At 51.4% G+C, this 18,625-nt stretch overlaps 1 protein-coding gene and 1 long non-coding RNA gene across 8 annotated transcripts in view; one reads left to right on the top strand and one right to left on the bottom strand.

Moving 5' to 3' along the window:
- Positions 1 to 18,625, bottom strand: part of LOC127693793 (uncharacterized) — a 59,265-nt gene that overhangs the window by 17,356 nt on the left and 23,284 nt on the right. The window lies entirely within an intron of this gene.
- Tspan32 (tetraspanin 32) lies at positions 31 to 18,545 on the top strand. 7 transcript variants are annotated; one of them, XM_052194870.1, is made up of 10 exons: positions 33 to 362; positions 954 to 1,068; positions 1,984 to 2,081; positions 6,122 to 6,196; positions 9,978 to 10,079; positions 10,573 to 10,659; positions 12,077 to 12,160; positions 12,443 to 12,534; positions 15,784 to 15,891; positions 17,406 to 18,476. In XM_052194870.1, exons 1-10 carry the CDS (start codon positions 297 to 299, stop codon positions 17,503 to 17,505), a joined length of 927 nt encoding a protein of 308 aa, XP_052050830.1. In that variant the 5' UTR covers positions 33 to 296; the 3' UTR covers positions 17,506 to 18,476. The 7 variants fall into 7 exon arrangements, with proteins under 7 accessions (XP_052050839.1, XP_052050830.1, XP_052050855.1 ...); XM_052194895.1 differs by having other exon boundaries at positions 36 to 362; positions 16,577 to 17,479; XM_052194887.1 differs by having other exon boundaries at positions 300 to 395; positions 17,406 to 18,488.

Below are 18,625 nucleotides of genomic sequence, written 5' to 3'. Positions count from 1 at the left end.
CCCAGTTGTCTTGGGCCAGGCCAGAGCAACAGCAGGTATAGAAACTGCCGCCCTTCCGGCCTGCCCTTCTTCCTTCCCCCAACCCAGCCACTTGCTTACAAGGGTTGTTGCCAGATGGGAGAACACAGCGATACCTACTGTGTCCGCTGTGGTCTGAGGTCCCCACCCACTGGGGAACCACAGAAGGGAGGAGGGTAAAGAGGAAGGGAGGAGAGGGGAGGTGAAGGGAGGGGAGAAGAGAGGAGAAGAGAAGAGAAGAGAAGAGAGAAAAGCAGAGAAGAGAGGAGCTGAGCACCATGGGGCACTGGAATCGAATCAAGATTGCCAAATGCCAGATACTGATCGCCAACTTCTTTGTCTTGGTAACATGCATGTGGGGCAGAAGAAGCGGATAGGTAGGTGGGCAGTAGAGGAGTTCACCATGCCTGGGCCTCCAGCACTGTAGTCGCCCCTCCTGCCACACCACAGTCCCACAGACTGGTTCTGGATCCCAGGTGGCTACCCTTAGAGGACTGTGAACATCTGTATATAATGTCTTGTAGACATAGCTATCACCCCAAGGGCCTAGGGAAGAGCCTGGGAGAACCTAGGTTGTCTGGTGACTTAGAGTGTGCAAGGACTACCTGGGAGGGGTGCTGCCTGGGACCCAGGGACTGGGACTGCCAGCACAGGGACTACAGAGTCCCTGAAGACAATTTGATGTGAGCTCCTGGGTCCTCAGAGAAAGTGGGCATAAGTTGGTGTGTTTTCTACTTATCTGTGTGTGTAGTGCGGTATCTGTGGATGCCTGCCCACAGAAATATGTTGGTCTCCTGTAGCCGCCTTGCCCCTATGCACTCAGGAAGCTGGAGGGAGCCAGGCTGGGGGTCCCAGACGCCCAGGCCCTACATTCTGTCAGTGTGAGGAGCCTCCGCACCTCTCCAGCCGCTGATGGTGGCCCACTTCCCTCTCAGCTGCTGGGCCTCTCTGTGGCCACCATGGCAGTCGTCACCCACTTTGGAGACCACTTTACTGTGATTGGCCGTGCATCCTTGGAGAGGAACCCCTATGAAACACTGAGCTACTGGGGTAAGTAACGCCAGAAATGGCTGCAGAGTGAAAGTGGTGGGAGGGCTCCAGGGCCAAACGCATCTGGGAGGAACTGACCTTACTCCCAAGCTCTAGGCTGCCCAGGAGAGCTGGCTTTGGGCAAAGGCCAGAGGTCAGGGGTCGGGAGAGGACACCCCAGTGTCCTGGTTGGACTAACAAAGATGGGGAGCTTTAGGCAACAGCAGGCACTCCTGCCCTGATTCACCTGCCCCATCGCAGTGGTCAAGCTGTGGCGAGCCCCAGATCTATGCTTTCAGGGTAGGAATCCCCTGAGTCCCACTCAGGCAGGCCTGTGCGACTTGGCAGGGAATACCATATACAGAGGGCAGAAAATGCCCAGCTAGGACCAAACCTGCCAGGGCGTCTCACTTCCAGAAGAGCAAGGTCACTTTAATGAGAGCGTTTTTTTCTTGGTAGGAATGCAAGGAATCTAGGAAGGTAACCACCCAGGTAGGAAAAAGTGGGAAATTTTGAGGCCCCTGAATGGGGGATGGGTAACCACAGTTCCTGCCTTCCAAGGCACTAGGCCTCCGGCAGGCAGGAAGCCTGGGGCCTGGGCCTGGGCTGATAAGGTACAGCCCCACACTGCCACCTGTCATTAGAGTATGGGGATGTCCTTAAAGATAGTCTGTGAGGCAGGGAGGGCCGGAAAAATGAGGGAAAGAGTACGGCCTCCTAGCTTGCTCCCTTCCCTTTCCCCTTCCTTCTCAGCCTCAGGAGAACAGAGGGTATTGGGCTATGGGACGTCCCTTCTTTTGGGCCAGAGATTTTTGGGAAACCCCCACCCCCGAAGGTCAGTTCTAGCTCTGTGACTCACAAAGTAGATTTCAGATCCAACCTCTATGCCCAGTCCCCATGCTGGATTCCATACCCTCTGTCTTTCTCTTCCCACAGTCTTCTATGTGGGGATCAGCCTAGCAGGACTCCTGAGCCTAGGAGCTGCGCTGAGTACTATAGCCACTGTGAGGGAGGCCCATGGCCTCATGGCTGCGGTAAGTTCTGTGTGCTGCCAGATGACCCTGGATCCCAGGGAAAAAAGCTGGAGAGAAATAGAACCAGGGAGCTGTCTGACCCCAGCAGAAGTATCCAGAAAGAAGCAAAGGTCAGGGGATATAGACCAGCAAGTCCCTCCACCTATACAGTCAAGACTTTCCCCTTGCCTGGTCAGGACCCTCCTACCTGAACCAGTCAAAAAAAAAAAAAAAAAAAAAAAAACCTCCACCTAGGTGCTGCAGGGCCCCTGAAAGAGAATTAGTCCTCTCTACCCTGAGGTTATCTCTAAAAGCCCCAGCAGGGCTTGGTTCTGATACCTAGCCAGGTCTGGAGACAGGATTGGATGAATTCCACTTCTCATTAGAAGACCAACAGGAACCAGGCAGTCCCTATGACTGTTTCTGTAACCCGGGCTTCCTTGTCAGAGGTCCACTGTCCTTGCCTTGCAATTGAAGAGAGGTTTCACAACCCCAAAGAAGAAAGCCCTTGTTGCTGCAATATCTATCTCCATATGGGTGTCTCAGTGTGCCCCCACAACCCTCAATGGTTAATCCAGATTCTACCTCTCAGGGCCCTCCCCATGGCCACCCCTCCCCTGTTTCAGCCAGGCTTTTCCTAGTCTTCTGAATGTGGGCAGTTCCTTCCTGATACCCTGCTCTCTTACCTGCCCCTCCATTTCGGGCATTTCCTCCCCACTCCATCCATCCCAGTGCCCCTGCTTGCAGACCTCCCAGAGTCTGCCTGTGAGAGACTGGGGGAATCCAGGAACCTGAGCTGAGAGCTTTGCTTCCAACCTTGTCTAAGTGCTCAGTACATTTGCTGATGACCCTTGGTCTCCAGAACCAGGGGCAGAGTTACATCCTAGAGCTGCTACAGGGACCAGCCAGTCCTGGGTGGGCCTGGGTGATGGAATAGGTAGAACCTGGCAAGTCAGGCCTCACCAGGCAGGGAAGGAACAATGCTAGCCGTGAATACGCACTAAACAAAGACAACCGAGATTTAGAGCCCAGACGGAGGCCCTAGTGAAAAGGTCATTGTGGGCTGGTGGCTGTGATCCCATAGGATTTGTACCTTGCTAGAGGGAAGCATGAAGGACAAACAAAATGGAGGCAGGGGTGTGCAGAAGGCAGCGTGTGAGGCCTGCGCCCAAATATAACATCAGGCCACCAGGGGGCACCAAAGTCAGCGAGGAGACGGTAATGCTGAAGGGGGTGAGCAGGTGGGCCAGGAGGCCCAGCTCCGGCTCAGCCGAGCCCAAGTTGGCATTCCCAAGCTCCTCCCATGTCCTGCTTGATACCTGATTTGTGGGCAAAGGAGTTCGGGAGCATTAGAACCCACCTAGGCCTTTCAAAGCTTCAATTCCACAGCTCTAACAGGACTCAGAGCCTGGTGCAGTACTGTCATATCGCTTAGGCTAAAAGGCTATCCAGACTCCTGTACAGAGCTGCGCTCCCAAGGTTACTCCTGGCAGTGCAGGCCCTGCACTTTACTGAAGCCCATCATCCTCTACCCCAGCAGGGATAGTAAGCCCGGCTCAGTCCCCACAGGGTCACTGGGAGCTCCCCTGGTGGTTACAGTCTCTTTGTGGCACGTTTATGCTTGTGCCTGTGGGCACGGTGGGCGCAGTCTGCATCTGCCTGCCCCGCGCCAAGGATCTGTGACTGCCTGTGTGTTGGAATACGTATAAAACGGGAGTGGAAACAACCCCCAACGCCACTCTGTGCCCATTCCCCCCCCCCCCCCCCCCCCGCTCTTTCCTGCCCCGCCTTCTACAACACCGGAAATGAAAGAGCTAGCTGGCTGCAGGAAGCCAAATCAAGTTGTTTACGAGTTTATTCATTTATTTTCGTTTAGAATGAGGAGAGAGAAAATGGTCACAGTTAAGTCTGGCCTAACCTCTCCCTGCACTATGCAGGTCTTAAGACCCTTTCTACACACACACACACACACACACACACACACACACACACACACAGAAGGGGGCTTACAGATGAGACAGACAGAGACACAGAGAGAGATAGAGGGGGGAGGACCTCACTCTTGAACGATGAAATGGTTTCTGGAAAGGGCTGGACTGGGCTGGCTCACAGCCTCAGCTGGGAGGCAGAGTTGAGGAATGGCTTCCAGATGGGGAAAGGAACCCTCAACTGCCAGCAAGAGGGAAGATGAGGGAGGAGGAAGAGGACGAGGAGGAGGAGGAGGAGGAGGAGGAGGAGGAGGAGGAGGAGGAGGAGGAGGAGAGAAAAGAAAGCCAGAAGAGGGAGGGGGTGAAGAGGAGGGGGAAGAGGAGGAGGGGGGAAGAAGAGCAGGGAGAAGAGGAGGAGGGAGGAGAGGAGGGGGAAGAGGAGGAGGGGGAAGAAGAGGAGGAGATAAAAGCAAAAGAGAAGCAGAGCAGCAGGCAGCCCCAAGGCCAGCTCTAAGACAGGCTCTGGAACCGGCAGGAAGAAACTGGGAAGGGGATTTTCCCCATTCCTCCAGAGCACATACCCACCCCACGTTTGAGGGCCAGTGCAGCTGACTCCAGTTCTTTCCACACACTTGTAGAGCTAAGCTAGCCCTGGCATGGGCTGTTTGTTCCTAGGCCACTCTGCATACTGGGCTCTTTTCCTCATGGAGGTTACCCCTGAGTGGGGCTGGGTTGACAGTGTCAGGCCACAGCTGCCCATATTTATTGAGCAACACACCAGTGACACTTTAGAGTGGGGAAGTGGTTAAAATGGGGGGCTCGATGGTCACACACGTAGTGGGTGAATCTATGTGCATGGCCCTGGAGCTGACCGACAATCGAGAGCGCCAGGGAGAGGCTCTAGGGTACCCAGATCCGAGGTCACTAGGTCAGACTTTGCTGGGCACTACTGAGGAACAGGATTTCTAGTCAAGAATGACCCTCTGAAACTACCCAAAAGTGTAGGGACTTGTATTGATCAGAACATGGTCAGGGGAGACATCTGCATTATCCTCTAGCTTCTGTAAAGAAGTCAGAAGTCTGTACCCCAACTAAAGGAAAGAAGAAAAGGCTGAGTGTGTGAAGATGGCCTTTTTTGCATTTTGGGTGAGGGTTGGGAGTTGAGTAACCACAGAGATCCATGCAGTGGTCTAGGGGAAGGGTAGGAAACTCACAAGAAAGAGGAGGAAGGCAGTCTCTGGGGTGTCAAACCTATGTCTGGCATTGTGGGCTGTGGTTCTGGATGAGTCAGGCTGTAGAGGTTAGGCTTTCCTTGGAAACATGTTTCAGAAACAAAACAAAGAACTAACAGAAGGCACCCTGCATGAAGTGGCTATTCCCTGCCTTCAAGAGAGACATTTACGGCTGGGGATGTGGGCCAGTTGATAGAGTGTTCACCTAGCATGTATGACATCCTTTTTTCAGTCACAAGCACTGAATAAAATGTAGTGGTTGTGCACACCTATAATTGTAGCACTGGGAAGACGAAGGTGAGAGGCTCATGAGTTCAAGGCCAGCCTGGGCTACATAGACCCTACCTCAAAGGATGGGTAGTTAGGTATATGAGAAATTCTGGAGAAACAGCTCAGCAGTTATGAGGGATGCCTGCTCTTCCAGAGGACCCAAGTTTAGTTCCCAGGATCCATTGAGAACAACCTGTGGCTTGGTCCAACATCTTTCTTCCGGCCTCCCCAGGCCTCCCTATACGTGACCATAGAATACATGTAATTTAAAAATAAAATAAAACATGAATGTTGTCCCATTTACCTTTAGAGGGTAACAGGTTCTGCTGCCAGAGTTTCAGATATGGGGAGTTGCAGCCTGGCCTTTCTGGGACACTGTTTCTTCCATGGGCAGGGGTCTCCACCACACTGGAAAAGCCTGCCATTCTCAGGGATGCAGTGAAGCACCGTAGGCCACAGGTCCTCAGAAGCACACAAAGCCTGGGAAAGGAATTCCCAGAAAGAGCCTCCCCCACCGTAGGGAATGGGGCTCAAACCTGCACCTCAGCCCAGCCCAGCTGGGGAAGCTATCCATCTGCCTCTCCAGGCCACCTACCTGGCTATGCGGTGACCAGAACATCTTTGTCCCCAGGGTTTCCTGTGCTTCGCCCTGTCATTCTGCATCCTGGTGCAGGTAGCCTTCTGGAGATTCCACAACCCCACCCAGGTGAGTGCAGCTGGGACCCTCTACCTGGACCAGTCAGACACTTTGCTCAGAGTTTCTGCTTGTCTTCCCTGCCCAAGAAGATCCCCCAAGGCTCATATCAACCCTGAAATTAGAGGGGCAAAATATTATCTATGCTCCAGAGGATCTGGAAGGGGGTTGAACCTTCGCTATAGCTTGAGGGCATAGGTGTTCAGAAGCTCTGGAGAACATTCCCTGCCCACTGAGGGGTGGTCTGGATGGCTGGAGGATTGGGTCACAGCGTGGGTGGCCTCAGCCGAGACAGCTGCCAGGTATCAGGGGCTAGCTTCGGGTTGGCCTGCAGCAGCTGCAGCCCATCTCCCTGTTCTAAAGCTATGTTTACATTCTGAGCCCTAAACGTAGGGTCCAGAATGGGCAGGGGCCTCACAGGGACAAGAGAACAGACAGCAACAACCAGGGCTTAGTCTACAGAAAGAAAGGGGCCCAATACTCCAACCCTCATAAAACTGGCTACTAGGGCAATTCTCTAAGCCCTGCCTGGCCCTAGGTGGGATAGGGCTTCCTTCTGGATTCTGGTTTGCTGGCCCATCTTGGCGTTCTGAATTCCAGCAGGGCCCATGCGAGCCCTGGTGAGCTCCCTGGAGGTAGTCTGGGTCAAGACATCTTGGGTTTGAAATCAAGGGTAGAAGGACAGACTTGAGCATGCCCTTTATCCTCCATGGGCCTCTGTGCTTCTGTGAACAGAGAGTAGAAGGCCCTGCTGGAGGGCTACTGCATGGTAGAGATGAGCCAGCAGTGGGGGGCAGTGGTGGGCAGTGGGGGGCAGTCAGGCTCCACTCCACTCCCAGGTGGGCTGGAATGTGGACCTAGTTCTGGGTTGTCCTGGGCTGGAATGAGGTAGTATGTGACACCAAGCACGGTCTGCCCAGAATCACCAAAACATCCTCCCACCATCCACATTCTTCGTACCGGTCGCCAGTCCAGGCCAAACAGGTCAGGGTCTTGAACTTCGTCATCTCAGCTACCTCCAGTCCCATGGGTAAAAAAGGATACAGGGGTCAGCCGGTAATACTTGAACGTCCCCCTAGTCCCCCTCAACCTCCCTGGAGAGATCCACAAGACATCTTGAAACAAGGGTCTGACAAGAGGATGAAGGACAGAGGAGGAAGAGACTTGACTGATCTGTACACACGGGCTCCAGCATGAAGTGAGGATGGGGTGCTCCTTCCTCATCCCCCTCCCAGGACTCAGGCCTTGGCAGGCATCCAAGATTGGTGAGGATGGCAGTGTGGCTTAGCCTGCTATGTGATGAATGCAGAGTGATGGGGCTATTCATTACACCCTCATGGTGGCTGCAGAGCCACTTGGCCACAATCTCCCAGTGTCCCCTAGGAGGGGAAAATGAATTGTTTGGCTTTCCTTAATAATTCATGTCAAGACCAAGCACAAAACAGGCATGTCTCTGTAGCCTCAGGACCCAGTGCTGGTCCACAAGCCACCTGCAGCTCCGCATGGGGTCCTCCTAACCTTGGCTGTACAGCCCATCTGTATCACCCTGAGGTGACAAGTGTGGGGGAGGGGAGTCACCAAGCCTAGGCAGATAGAAAGATAGGGTGGTACCCTGGACACAAGGTCTCAATCTACAATAACTTGGGCTTCAGGGATTAGCTTGATGGAGGTGGGGGGTGAGGGGTGGGGCCACTAGAGATGACAAAAGACAGGTGCATGCTTGTGCAAACAGAGAGAGAGAGAGAGAGAGAGAGAGAGAGAGAGAGAGAGAGAGAGAGAGAGAGGAGAGGGGGGAGAGAGATCTGGGATCATGTGGCTTGAGCTCTCTGGTGGAAAACTGCAGTCTCCTTTCCCCAGCAGCTCAGTGTGTTTATTATATACAGATGAATAAGGAGGCAGGGTTATTACATACAGATAAACAAGAAGACAGGGTTTACTGTATTCAGCTGGACAGAGGCAGCTTTAGCTAATCTTAGTGAGACTCACACAGTGGGTGGCTTTGCCAACTTCTCATGAGGCTGTAGTCCTTGACAACAAATACCCACTCAGGACTTCATACACTCATGGCTTCCTCCACCCTCCACACTGGACAAAACACTTACAAGGGAGAGCTTGTAACCCAGAAGCTGCTTGCCAGTTCTGCAGCCCGTATTCTTATTGGCAGGGACCCCTAGACAAATGGTATGGAGGCTTGTGGCGCTGGTTCAGGAAGTCTCTGGTCCACCCTCCCTATTCCCATGAAAACCTCCAGCATCCGTCTCTTACAGAGCACTCTGGGTGCCAAATGCCCAGATGGCTATGCACTACCCCCTGCCGCAGTGCTTGGGCTCTGCAGAGAGAGTTCAGCTTCATCTGCAAGGTTCCAGGATCAGTTCTAAGGTCTAGGCTGGGCTCTGTTGTTCTGCACGTTGGGGGTGGGATGCTGGGCAGAACCAAGCTGAGCTGAGCTCTACAGCTGATGTCATCCCTATTGTCCTGTAGGAATGACAGTGGACAGAGGGCCCCGGGGCACTGGGACATCCTTGAAAAGTGGTAGAACTCATGAGGGAAATAAAGTCAATTGTGTTAGGGAGCGACACAAAAAGGGCTAGTTCGAGCGGGCCTGCTCGGTTCTGTACCTGCCCCACCCATTCCAGAATAGCTCCAGACATTCACAGCCTTCCCCAGGATTTGCTCCCTTAAGGACACAGTAGCCCCATAAGCTCAAAGAAGCTGAGCCCAAGAGAGGGTTCTGGGCTCAACTGACCAGCAACCAAGGCCAGCTTGGCACCTGCCCCCAGTGGGGGAGGGCTGGGGCACGCTGAGCTGGGATGACTCATGGGGATGTCTGGCTCTGTGGCATGGATGGAGAGGGAGGAATTGGTGCCAGGATCAGCAGTTAGCAAGGAGTTCCCCTGGCTCCTGCGGGGCCTTGGGCCTGAACTGGATTAACTAAGCACCTCTAACTGACCACCTGTCCACTGTGACCTGCAGACAGCCGGTGAGTGAGGCCCGTAGGGGACACCAAGCCATGGCACAGACGCCCTGCCATTCTGAAAAGCATGAGGGACCAGAGGACACATAAGGCTTCAACACCACCCCACCCACTTAAGACAACCACTTGTGTGACCTGGCTGCTGCCCTGGCATGAGGCTGGGCGTGGGGAGGACTCAGGGTCTTCAAGGCAATAAGATGTAGGAGGACTTGCCCTGGGTCAGGAGGCCAGTGAGCCCCACATAGCCAGGATGCATTCCTGGAAGAGATTAAATTCCAGCTTGTCTCTGAAAACATATTTGGCCTGGAGGAGGGCATCTTAGGGTAGGGACTGAGCAGAATGGAGAAACAGTCTAGGCTTTCTGTGTGCAGAGCAAAGGCAGGACCAGCAAGCATCCTTACTCCTCTACCTCGTCTCCCTGTACCTGATGCTAGATACCTTTACCTTCCCTGCTCCAAGACTTAGAGCTTATCTTCCCAGTATACTGGGTATTTCTGGAGAAAGACCCTCAAGCACCTTAGGGAAACAGGCAACTAGGGTCCAGGCCTCTGCCCACACTTCTCAGCAGTCTGAGCCTATTGCCTATATCCAGGCCAGCAGTAGCACCAGGATGCTACTCTATGCTACCCAAAAGCTACCATTGAGGAGGCTAGGTAGCTGAGCTCTGCTGGTCTTTTCTTTAACCTTTGGGAGCCCCAAGGGCAAGAGGCAAGCCACAGGATTGCCATGGTAGGAGGAAAGTCTTTGGAGAAGGAGGTCCAGGATGTGGACTTCTCTGGGTCTCTCTCAGGCATTGCCTCTTATGATGCTCTGGCGCAGGTGGAGGATGCGGTGTTGGACACCTACGACCTTGTGTATGACCAGGCAATGAAGAACCCATCTAGCAGCTGGTGGCAGGAGCTGGCCATCATCCAGGACACGGTAAGCTAAGGACAGGGCAGTCACACTTGCTGTGCTCCAGAGAATGGATGCCAGAAATCCTGTAGAGTCAGCCATCCTGGTCAGGCTTCAAGAGAAGGTCTCAGAACACAGGTCCCATTTTGGGTAGATGACTGCGCTCCCACCCATCCCCCTCTACCCCAAATAGAACTGGCTACCCAATGTATGGCCAATGCAAAATAAAAGGGTGATGCTCCTGTTCAACAGGAACTGAGAATTCCACGAAGGAATTAGGTATTCTTCAAGGAAGTAAGCATTCAGCCACCAGGCAAGCAGCAGGGCCCTGCTATAAGGGGACATGGTCCTAAGAAAGCCAGGTCAAGCCACTGGTGGCTATTTTCCCAGGAGCAGCTTTGGTCCTAAGCTCTGGGGAGCCCAGGTTGAAGAATCACCCAAATCACTTGTGCTTTGTCACCTTAGTTTTCCCATCAATTAGACCTGCCCACTTTATGTTCCTCCCTGGTCTGCCTTGCAGTTTCTATGTTGTGGGAAGAAATCTCCATTTGGGCTTCTGGCAAGCATGGGAGCCATCATGTGTCAGGGCCAGGAGGCCATGAGAGAGGTGAGGAGGGGGGGAACAAAGGCTTCTGGACTCAGGTCAGGTAAGGGTTGGGCACCTCAGGTTCTCCTATGAAGAGACATCTTCATTCTTTCTGCCCCTTCAGCCCCTCCCACCTTGGGACCTACCCTAGAGTCTCAGGAATGTAGCCCCTAGGAAACTAATGGGATGGCCACCTTAACTTTAACCTAGGCCCAACTCTCTTCTGCAGGCTGGCAGCAGGCCTGTGCCCCCATCCACTCTTTGCTCCTTTATGAGGCTTCCCCAGGCCATCAAAAACCTTCCCTCCCTCCCCTCCTCTCCCCTCTAAAGCTTCTAGAAGCTGTAAGGCTCTAACAGGGTGATCAGGTATTTAGAGAGAGTAGGAAGGGGTCCCCAGGGGCCCCAAAAGAGCAGAAAGTACTAGAGTAAGGGCATGGACTGGCTCTCCTACCCCGAGGACTAGGCTTCGCTTCACTCTCCCCTCCTGGCTCTCTCCCTACCCAGCCCCCTCTTTGTCCCATCCCCCTGCTGCTCTGGAAACAAACCAGCCCTATCTCATGGGGAGAGATGTCTGGCTACCCTCCAAGAAACAAGAGGGTGGGGAATGGCTCAAGGCCCAGAAAGGAAGGGAGCTGGCCTGCTGGGATGGGGCTGAGAGTCAGGGAGCCCCACTGCAGCCCCATTCACCCAAGAACAGTCCTCAGGTCCCAAATACAAAATAGTTCAGCGCCTGCCTCCTACCCTCAGGGTGGCAAGGTACCACAGCTGGTTGGAAAGGATCCTTGGGGAGAGTGAAGCAAAGGCCAGCTCAGGCTAGTAAGAGCCAAAAGGACCACTTGCTTGCCAGAATGTAAGAGGACCCTGTGTGGCTCCACATGGTCCAGCCCATCCTCACCCTCCCCAAACGTCTCTGCCTGTCCCCAACAAAATACCAACATATGAATGTCCCAGATGCCAATGGTCACCTCCCTGGTTCTAGAGAGAAAAACTGTTCATGTCAGGCCCACAGTGAAGAAACCTGCAGCATCAAATTTTCTGCCCCCCACTAACAGCGGTCTCTGGGGGACTGTGGTACATGCCCCCCACCCCACACCCTGATGGACTGCCTAGGGACAAACAGTGGCCCACTAGAGGAGCACAGGGAAGCTAAAACAAAAGACGAAGGTCCTATCTGACCCCCAGGCAGTAGGCAGGCCACTGTACCCACAGACAGGCTCCAGGCCCTCAGTCTCAAGGTTCATGAAACCTCTTTCCCAGAGTGCTTGATAGTTCTGCTCGGGAAGAACTGTGAGAAGTGACTGTCCTGGCCTCAGCACTGGTTGAGCAAACCATGCAGCTCCAGGGGCTTCTGGGAGGAAAGGGGAACTGGGGGAAGCTGAGCACACGGTGCAGGGAGGGCCAGCCAGGGTGGGCAACCATGCATGCTGCCTTTGTCCAGGACTGCCTCCAGAGCATCAGGAACTTTGTGTGGACACACTGCAGTATTGCTTCCACCCTGACCTGCACCAGCCTGGCCTTCACGGTAGCCTCCACTTCCTTCCTGGCCCTCCCTCTATCCTGCCCTGCCTCACTCCTTCCCAGGTAGCCGCGGTCCCTGTAAGCCAATGCTCTAGTTGTGGTAACTACCCGGATCTTCCAGGCCCAGTAAGTAGGGAGGAGCCAGCCCCGACCCAGGGAGGAGGCCCAGTGTCTAGCTTATGCCCTCCATCTCCCAATCCTAGAAACGTCCCTGGAAGTGGTAAAAATCTTCCTCCATGGTTGTTGGTGGCTATTGACTCCCAGGCATCTCTCCTGACTGTTCCAGGTATATGCTATGACGCTCTGTGCCTTCCTCTGGTTTGCCATTCACTCCTACTGTGGCTTGGATCGGAAAGGCAGATACTCCCTGACCCCACGGTAGGCCCCTCTCTTTCTGAAGGGTCTTACAGCGCCACAGGGTCCTGGGGTATCTTTGTCTCCCAGCACAGACAGATGTGTTACCTCTGCCCTGGAGGACAGGGGTGGCTTCCACATGCACACTTCTCTTCTGCCCACTTCCAGTCTCTGATGAGACCTGATGTCACCCTGCCACCAACACAGAGATATAAAGATGCCAGCCCCCTCCCAACCCACCCCCCAAACTGCCCAGCAGAACTCCTGGACCAGTATATCTGGACTCTTCATGCACAAAGTCAGGAAGGACCCAGTGCCAGCAGCCAGGAAATTTCTGTTCCCAGAGCACTTGGACCTTCCTTGGTTGGGGGTAGGCCAGATTCACTCACCCCACCCACACCCTCAACCCCAATGCCCTAGCATCTGGATTCCTATGTCCAGCATTTTCATCGCCCCTCTATGTTCTGAAAACAGCCTCTCCATTCCCTTTAGAGCATTCTGGGACATATTTTTAAATGTCCATATTGTACACACACATATGTGTGTAAAGGTTGGGGGACAATACTGATTGTCATCCTCAAGAATGCTGTTCTGCTTTAAAATAGAGTCTTTCACTGGCCTGGAGCTTGCCAGTTAAACTAGACTGACAGGTTAGAGAGCTCCAGGAGAGCTTTCTGTCTCTACCTCCCCAATACTGGGATTACAAGCATGCACCACCATGTTTGGCATTTTTATGGCTTTAGTAATCAAACTTAGAACCTTATGCTGGCAAGGCAAGCATTTTCTACATTTGTTCATTTATTATTTATTTGATTGGCAGGAAGAGGGGCATGTGTGCATGCCTCTGAATAAATTATACCCCAGTCCCTCTTTCAGTACCTTCTAGACCATTCTTAAGCAGCCCCATCATCCCCTCTCATCCATTCTGGGATGGATTTGCAGTCCCTCCCAAATGTTCTACAACAGCCTCATAATCCCTACAGAACTCTCAGGAACAGATCCCCAGTTCTTTCTAGAACATAGAGAACAATCTCCCTGTCTCCCTTTGCTTCTCAGATCCCATGGCTGCCAGCCCCAGGAACCCAGCCTCTTCAGATGAACCCAGGGTGGACTGGTGCCTCAACGCCCCTGTGAAGCACACACATTTGCTAACTATTCAACAACCCTCTGAAACATGAGTATTAGGGATGATTGAGTCTAGCAGGATGCTTGCTGCCTGCTTGCCCAGAGATATAGTCTTTGGTCCTGAGCCCTCACGTGATCCTCAAAGGAATAGATAAACTCTGTCTTGCATATGGTGGGGCAAGGGAGGGGGAGAATATCCCACCAGGTGTGTTAGTTAGTCTTACATTGTTGTGGCCAGATACCTACTGGAAACAGGAAAGATTTATTCTGGCTCATGATTTCAGAAACACTCTGGTCCATCACAACAGGGAAGGCATGGAGGAGTGGCTATGTCTATGGTAACGGGAACATAAGGTAGGTGTTGAGGTCAACTACTTTCCTCTGGATCATCATGGAGAAAATCATGACTTTGGCTCTGCAGAACCACATGGTGACAGTCATGTTTTGGTAATGGCCATGGGGCTGCTAATGCTCCGTAGTTTAGGGAGGAGAGGTCACTAGCTCTTCACCTGGGATTCCAGCTACCTCCACCTCCTGCCCAGTGACAGTTAGGGTCTTGGGAGATGCTGGATTGTGCTGAGTTAAGTGAAGCCAGGACTCCATGATCCAGAATCCATGAGGTGGGGTGTTTAGGTGATGACAGTGTTTGGGATTACCCACACTCCTCTTACAGTAACTCCTCTTCGCCCTAATAAACTCATTGATTCAAATTGAAACTTGGGTAGAATCCTTTCTTTGGTCCATCTGGGGTGACCAGGTCTTGCTCATGTTTCCCAGAAAAAAGTAGTACAGAGAACAGGCAGAATGGAACCAGGGTCAGGTCAGCCTTCAAAAGCCCACCATACTCATCTACTCCTGTCAACCAGACCCACTTCCCACAGGCTCCACAATAGCACCATAAGCAGGGAGAAGGGCCAGGGGAGAACGGTATCCCCCTCTCAAGGGCACAGCTCAGTGACCTCTTCTTCAAAGTTGGCCTCTCCTAGTTTCCTTTTTAAAATATCATTGAATTATGACCCCACCATGGATTAATCCTCTGATTAGGTCACAATTCTCACAATCTAATCACTTCCCAGAAACCCAGCCCCTGAACACTTTCCTAGGGGGCATGCTTATAGCAATGAGTATCTCTGTGTGTGTGTGGGGGGGTGTATATGTATGCATGTGTGTACATGTGGTATGTGTGTTTGTATGTGTATGTATGTGTATGTGGGAGTGTGGATGCTTATATATGTATGTCTGTGTGTATATGTGGTGTGTTTGTGTGTGTGTGTTTGTGTGATGTGTATATGTGTGGTATGTGTGGTGTGTATGTATGTGCGGTGTGTCTGGGTACATGTGTGGTGGTGTAGTGTGTGTGGTGTCAGTATCTGTGTGGTGTGTGTATTCATAGTGTATAAGTAGGTATGTGATGTATGTGGTATATTCTGTATGTATGTATGGGTATGTGTATATGTGGTATGTAGTGTATATATAGTATTTATATGTATAGTGTATATGTATATGTATTGTCTGTGTGTTGTATAATATATATGGTGTGTATGTGTGTGTATGTGTGTGCATGCATGTGTCCTCATAACAGCAACTTAAAGTAGCAACCATTCACTAGGCTATGATTGTGGGTCAGAGTCCAGATGGAGGGCGGGTTGTCCATTCAGCCTCTCATGAGGCCAAGAGGCCATGAGGCAAGAGGGCATGTTAGCTGGCTGGGCCTTACTTGGAGGCTTCTAGAAGGTCTCCCATCTGGGCTCACTCTGGCTGCTGGAAGAAGCTAACTTATTGCAGCCATGAAATTGTGGTCCCTTTCTCCTTGGTGGCTGCCAGCTAGGGTAGCTTTCTGCTCTGTGACCCTGGCTCACTCTGCTCCATGCCCACAGGGCTGGCTGAGCCTTCCTGTATGCTACTCATTCTCTGGCTTCCACCAGCTGGCTTCTTTAAGGGCCACATGATGATCTCCTTGTCTGAACAAGAATTCTTTCTTCGAATGCTGGTAAAATGCACTGTGCCTGACACTGACCATTTGACTACATTCAAGTGCACAGCTCAGCAGAATTAACATCCACCCCCACCATCCGCCTCCAGAACGTTCCATCTTCCCATACTGAAACTTTGTCCCCTTTCAGCACTGACTTCCCGCTCCCTCCACAGCTCCTGGCTCCCAATCCTGCTTTCTATCTCTGAAGATTTGCTGGGTTCAAGGATCTCCTGGGGGTGGCTATCTCAGCATAGGGTCCACACATTCATCTGTGTTGCAAGGTAAGAGAGAAATCTTAGCATATTCACAATAGCCTCATGATCACGCACTGAGGGTATGTCACAGAACATGGTGGGGGTAGAACCTTTTAAAACTTCTGCCTCCTGTAGCCACTGTCACATGACAGTTCAGCCACCCCTATGTAGAACTGTCACCTGTTCTTGAAAACTGCTAAGTCCCAAGGAGATACATCAACTTAGTCAAGACTGAGGCCCCAAATGCATCCTGTAAGAGAACTTCCCCTGAGGAAGGAACCTACCTCATACCCAGACCCAGCAAGAGAGGGTCCCCCAAATCAGGACCATCCTTCAATTTGTCGCCAACATGTGGGAAAGGCCTGTAAACCTACCTTGTGTTTATGATTCACACGCCTCCTCCTTCCCACATATTCACTTCCCCAAATAAGAGGATTCTCTCTTTGAATAAGGCACTACACATCTGCAAGCACACAGGGTTTCTCCCTATGAAGATTCTCCAATGTCACAAGTATTCGGTTCCCCATATAGAAGCTCAGGGTCTCTGCTGGCAAGCACTTTGGTTCTAGTACTTCCTATAATATCACTACACTTTGCCCTATGAAATCTACAAGAAAGAAAGTACAAATATACAGAGTATCCTAGTCTGGTGATTAGATACTGACTGAAACCAATTCAGGGAGGATAGGATTTATTTGGCTTATACTTTCAGGTAACAGTCCACCATCAATGAAAGCCAATGCAAGAATTCAAGCAGAACAAGAACCTGGAGGTAGGAACTCAAACTGAAACCACATAGGAGCACTGCTCGTGTGTGCTTCGTGGCTTACTCAGCCTAATTTCTTATACAACCGAGAGGCAGCAACACCCACAGGAGGCTGAGCCCTCCCTACATCATCACTAATCAAGAAAATACCCCATAGACTTGCCTACAGGACAGTCTGATGCAAGCAACTCCTTGACTGAAATTCCTTCTTCCCAGATATGTCTAGGTTTGTGTAAAGTCGGCAAAAACTAACAAATACTCAGGACAAGGGAGACAGAGAGAGAGAAAGAGAGAGAGAGAGAGAGAGAGAGAGAGAGAGAGAGAGAGAGAGAGACAGAGACAGAGACAGAGACAGAGACAGAGACAGACAGAGACAGACAGAGACAGAGACAGACAGAGAGACAGAGACTGAGAGACAGAGACAGAGTGTAATCCAAACACTCAAAGAGGCAAAGGCAAGAGGATTATGAGTTCGAGGCCAACCCGAACTAAAAAGAAAGACTCCACTTCAAAAACGAATGAACAAAGAAACAACAATAACAAAACAAAACCACAAACAGAGAGAGAGCAAAGGAGGGAAGGAGAAAGGAATATAGGATCCCAAACACAACGGTGGTGGGACAGGAAAGAAGAAAGAAGAAAAGATTGTAAAATGTACACAATACAGTGCGAGAAAATACCTGCTGGATGCTTTAAGAGAATGCACACCTTTGCAGCTCCGATACCAAGTCAGTCTGCATGGCTTTAACCATCTATGGTTTGTCTTGTGTTCCAGTTCTTCATTCCTGGGAGAATCTCTTCCTGACTCTTGTTACTATTTCTTTTATCACTGCTGTGGAGGGCCAACAGAGCCCAGACTACCTGAACCTGCCTAGAATGAGCAGCAGCACCCTTCTTCATCTTAGCACTACTCAGCCAGCACCCTTGTGGGTCTCTTAACCCAGCATGGAGGAGCCCAAACCCTCCAGGAGCCACCAGGCTTCCAGCTCTGCTGTACATTCTGCTCTCTGACCAGGATGTTCCTTTGTTGGTTACTAGGAGCTCCAACACAGGGAAATATCTTTGAAGGCATGAAGCAGAACTCCTAGGATGACTCATTAGCTCTCATTGTAAGAAGTGATGCCCCCTCAGGCTTCCAACTGGGGGATTCTGATTTGGAGAAAAGCATCTCCACACATTGGCTACACATGTGTGCTACAGGACACCATGTAATTTTGCAATGCAATCTCCCAATGTGATCTTAAATGATTCCTAAGAAGCTACATTCAGCAGAGTGCCCCTGATCACTAGCTGTTTGAAAGACAACTTCAGTGAATCCCAGGGTAGCCTCCCCATGCTCTTCTGCCTTTGGATTTAAGGCTGGTCCCTTAGCAATTATATGGTTTGGATGCAGTTGAATTGAAGTTTAATGTTGTGTCCAAGTTTGATCTCTGTTGTGAGGATTAAAAGGATACAAACTTAATCTGACTGTGGTGTTTAGAAACAGGGCCTCTGGAAACAGAAATAAATGTATGCAAGTCTACTTGCTTGGTTGCTCTCAGGACCTTGTCCTTCCTGTAACTGTTCTGGACCACCTGCCTAGGAAATGGTACTGCCCATAGTGGGCTAGGTCTTCCCACATAAACCCTTAACAGTCATACCCACAGGCCAAGATGATGTGATAATAGGGTATGAAAGGTAAAGCCCCTTAAGTTTCCTGACTGATTGACACTCATCCTGTCTCTTGTCATGGGAATGCCCTCTGGTGCTCCAAGACTCTGAAGTAAGGAGGCCATCACCAGAGGAAAGCCCCTTAACCTTGCCCTTTCAAAATCATGAGCAAAATAAATTCCCTCAAAAGCATAGGTATTTCATCATTGTGATGTAATACCAACCAATAGAGAAAACTGGTACTAACAAATAGTTCTCATTTAAAATGGGAAACAGAAAAGGTAGTTATGAATGGATGGGGAGGAGCTGAAACAAAAGGATCAAGTGAGGAGGGGGAGGAGAGAA

This window comes from Apodemus sylvaticus, chromosome 1 (assembly GCF_947179515.1).
Source record: "Apodemus sylvaticus chromosome 1, mApoSyl1.1, whole genome shotgun sequence".
Lineage (NCBI taxonomy): Eukaryota > Metazoa > Chordata > Mammalia > Rodentia > Muridae > Apodemus > Apodemus sylvaticus.
The sequence above is the reverse complement of the archived record's forward strand: the minus strand, read 5'-3'. Positions and strand labels throughout refer to the sequence as shown.

What these genes read in the sequence shown, in the direction of transcription:
- Tspan32 (XM_052194870.1), top strand. Translation starts at nt 297, where the DNA reads ATGGGGCACTGGAATCGAATCAAGATTGCCAAATGCCAGATACTGATC. An exon ending in TGAAACACTGAGCTACTGGG is followed by an intron (nt 1,069 to 1,983) that starts GTAAGTAACGCC and finishes CTCTTCCCACAG; the next exon opens with TCTTCTATGTGGGGATCAGC. An exon ending in GCCAGGAGGCCATGAGAGAG is followed by an intron (nt 10,660 to 12,076) that starts GTGAGGAGGGGG and finishes GCCTTTGTCCAG; the next exon opens with GACTGCCTCCAGAGCATCAG.